The 3755-nt window shown below is 26.8% G+C and overlaps 1 protein-coding gene across 1 annotated transcript in view; it reads left to right on the top strand.

Moving 5' to 3' along the window:
• Nucleotides 1-2629: 2629 nt before the first annotated feature.
• Nucleotides 2630-3755, top strand: part of LOC124418991 (putative uncharacterized protein DDB_G0285119) — a 5527-nt gene continuing 4401 nt past the window's right edge. Inside the window, exon 1 of the mRNA XM_046947048.1 lies at nt 2630-2665. Coding sequence (XP_046803004.1) covers nt 2630-2665 — 36 coding nt within the window. The remainder of the gene's footprint in view (nt 2666-3755) is intronic.

Here is a 3755-nt window from a genome sequence, read left to right as displayed (position 1 = left end):
TTAGTTAGTTAGTTAGTTAGTTAGTTAGTTAGTTAGTTAGTTAGTTAGTTAGTTAGTTAGTTAGGTAGTTAGTTAGTTAGTTAGTTAGTTAGTTAGTTAGTTAGTTAGATAGTTGGTTAGTTCATTTGTTTGTTTGTGACTTTCTGCCACTTGATAATGGACCGTTATTGGCCAATTTTCTATTTCTCACTTATTCATTTCATCACCTTTAAAGTATTGGTTCTGGTCTGAACAGATTATTTTTAAACTTCTATATAAATTTAAAGGAAATCTCCTTATTAGGTGAGTCTTAACTGTTAAAACACATTTTTCGATTATTTTTTAATAATTTCATTTTACTTCATTTTCCACCATTTCATTCATTTACTCATACATGTGTACATATGTACCTACATAGATATGTGCATTATCTGCTCATTTGTAATGAAACTTTTTTCTTATATCCCTTTACAACTTTCACTATAAAATACTTACACTATAATAACCAACTTCTTGCAGACTGATGTAAAGAAATATATTTAACAAGCCGACAAATTCTGTTGCGATAAAACCAAAGACAAACAAAAAGAAACTTTGACCGTATGTGACCTTAAAAAGAGGCGGTTGTAGTGTCGACCTTGGACGCAACTTTGACCCAATTTCAGCTTTTAGTATGGATATATAAGCGATAAGACCGATGAGCATCAGTAAACCTTTTCATTATTTTTTTTTTTTAATTTTTTTTTATATACAAGTTGTTTTTTTTTTTGTTTCCAAGTATTTTGTGCAATGGTCCACAAGTTTTATTTTTCATCCATTTATTTATTTTTCCGATTTAATGAGTTGATGGTGTTTGTTGGTTGGTTGGTTGGTTCGTTCGTTAGTTGTTGGAATACATGAAAAGAGAAATAATTGTAAAGATTTTTGTTGAAAATGTAATATGAAGAGAATTGCTAAAGAATGTAAAAGTAATTAAAAATAAAAGTTTAAGTAAAAGCTAAAGTTAAAGCTACGAAAAAAAGTTAAATTGAAATTAATATTAATGTTTAGTTGTAAATGTTATTGTTAGTGTCAATGGAGATGGTTCTTGCCGTTGGCTGATGTTTGTTAAATGTTGTGTCTGTAATTGTTTGAGTAAAACCTTGCAAATCGTGGTGGTGGAACACTGTGATTTATTTTCAACCATTTGTGGTTACCTAAGTAACTAGTTACATAATGTTTATAATTATGTGTGATCTATTTAGAAAATTTTAAAATAGATCTTCTGTAAATGACTAGGAGCAATTAATAAAATATTTAACTGAAAAATGTGTCAATATTTTTCCTTTAAGGGATACCTTGACTCCTTGCTAAGCTTCTACTTTGGTTGTATTTGTATTTTTGTTTCAGTTATCTTTTTAATTGCAGTATTTTTTGTTTTTTCTAAGTATTCATTTTTCTATCTGTTCATTGCCATTAATTTTCTTTAGTTTTTATTTTCGTTGTAATTTTCTATTCAAAATAAAGTTTTGTATTGCTTAGTAAATACGATTTTGTTAAATGAACACTTTTTTTGGTTTGGCACACAGATTTAAGTAATGAGCATAAATTAAAATAATTTGTGCAATTGATATTTGTTTTCACAACAAGACACTACTAATTGTTACCACAATAAGTCTTTAGATTTAAAGATTCTGAAATGTTTTTTGGATTAAAATAATTTGAAAAGTTTGAGTTAAATTGGGGTAATAAGAGAAAAAAAAGAAAAATATTTTATGGAATATAAAGAATTGAAGATTTAACTCTACATAAATCTCAACAGGATGATGAAAGTCCTCACAACAACTTAGGTTAACAAAGCCCATTGGAAACTTATTTATTAAACTTTTATTGCCTTATTCATAAACATTTATCAAAGGTTAATAGAACACATTTTGAATGAAAATTTGATTTATAAACCTTTGATAAAAGTTTATGAACAATACCCTTAGAATATCCCAAGTTTTTAGTTATATAACAGATTTTTGGAATGCCTATTACTTTACTTTGTTGAACAGTGTTATTCGTTTCAACTGTAATATTAAACTCTAACTAAGTTTTGTCTAGATACTCACCTGATACTATGAACATGATACCGGCACTAAAATAATATAAATTATTTTGATGTGAACATGTTGGTATAAGAAAAACAATAAAACTTAATAGAAGAACAATACCCGATGCTAAAAAGAATGGACAGGACTTTGTAACTGTATCTGTAAAGAAAGAAACACAAAAAATATAATAATAATAAAGTGTTAAATATGAAATAAATGAAAATATTTTTACACATTATAAGGATAATAGACTATAAAAAAGTATATTTTTATACCCTGCAGCACTAGAATGGGGAGAGTATTTTGCATTCCAACTGATGTTTGTTGATCCTATACTTAAAGTATAATAACCGGCTCAGAATCACTTTATGAGACGATTTAGATATGTCAGTCCGTCCGTCTTTCGGTCAGTCTGTCCACTTAAAGTTTTGCGCACTCTTTTGGTTGCAATTTTCAAGGCAATTTGAAGAAATTTCTCGTATCCCAACGAATAATATGGTTAAAATCATATTGATGATTTTCTTAATGATCTTGCCTCAGAAAATGACCTTAATTCAAAAAATTATCTTATGAACATGATTAAACTCTACTTAAATATTGTTAAAGTAGACGTGAATTCTCTTACATAAATTTAAAGGGATAGGTCCATATTTATACTTGTCCCAATATCTTTTTTGTTAGGCATCGCTTACAAATAAGTACTTAAATAAGGCATTAGAAGTAGGTAGTTAAATTAGTGTTACAACGATCTATAAAACACAAAAAATCGTTATATAGATTCAGACTTATATAATCGGGTTCGTGACTAGTTTGGAGCAACTCGTGTTCAAAAGTAATCTTTGAAAATCATTTTGTTGCGCAAACAACAAGTTTTTGCTGGGTATTACTATTTTGTAAAATTTCTAATCGCTGCATTTTCATCTACGTATACTGTTCTGTTCTCTTTCCTTTCTTTTTATTTACTGCCAATCACTGAATATAAAAATTACTTTTACAAAGAAGAAACATTTTTAATTATTTAGTTCTAAGGAAAAATAAATTTTAAAAATTTTACCCATAAAAACTAATTCCCAAAAACAACAAAATAATTAAAAAATCATTTGCAAGAATAAATCATAATATTTGAAAAATTTAACTTGAAATATAAGTTTTACATGACTGTCTAAGCTAAATATTTGCTATTGCATTTATAAGAGTTAACGTACATATCTTTTGCCAAATAGAAAATGGTATTAAAAACAACATATTGATTATTTAATATTGGTTTATACAAATGACTTTTACATTAAGCTATACTAAAAATTATTATTTTGATGTTTTTATAAAGAATTTGTTAGAAATTTTATAGAGTTTTTCCTTTCAAATGTAGCCAATAGGAAATGATTGCGAAAAAAAAATTACAACAAAATTACAAAAGTATGAGTTTTCATGGTCATATTCAGTAAATGATAAATATTTACTTTTATTAACATTATAACCTACAGCTGTGTAAGTTTAATTAAGCAAAAATAGAGTTGTAAAAATTTTCTAGTAGCATTTACAAATTCGATTTATTTAAAAACCTAAATCAATGTTTAGTCGGGAAATGCCTACCATATGATACCCTATACCAGTGAAAGATAGATAGATAGATAGATAGATAGATAGATAGATAGATAGATAGATAGATAGATAGATAGATAGATAGATAGATAGATAGAT

The sequence above is a fragment of the Lucilia cuprina genome, chromosome 3, assembly GCF_022045245.1.
Source record: "Lucilia cuprina isolate Lc7/37 chromosome 3, ASM2204524v1, whole genome shotgun sequence".
NCBI classification, from domain to species: domain Eukaryota; kingdom Metazoa; phylum Arthropoda; class Insecta; order Diptera; family Calliphoridae; genus Lucilia; species Lucilia cuprina.
Note: the sequence above shows the minus strand (reverse complement) of the source record. Positions and strands in the feature narration are given on the sequence as shown.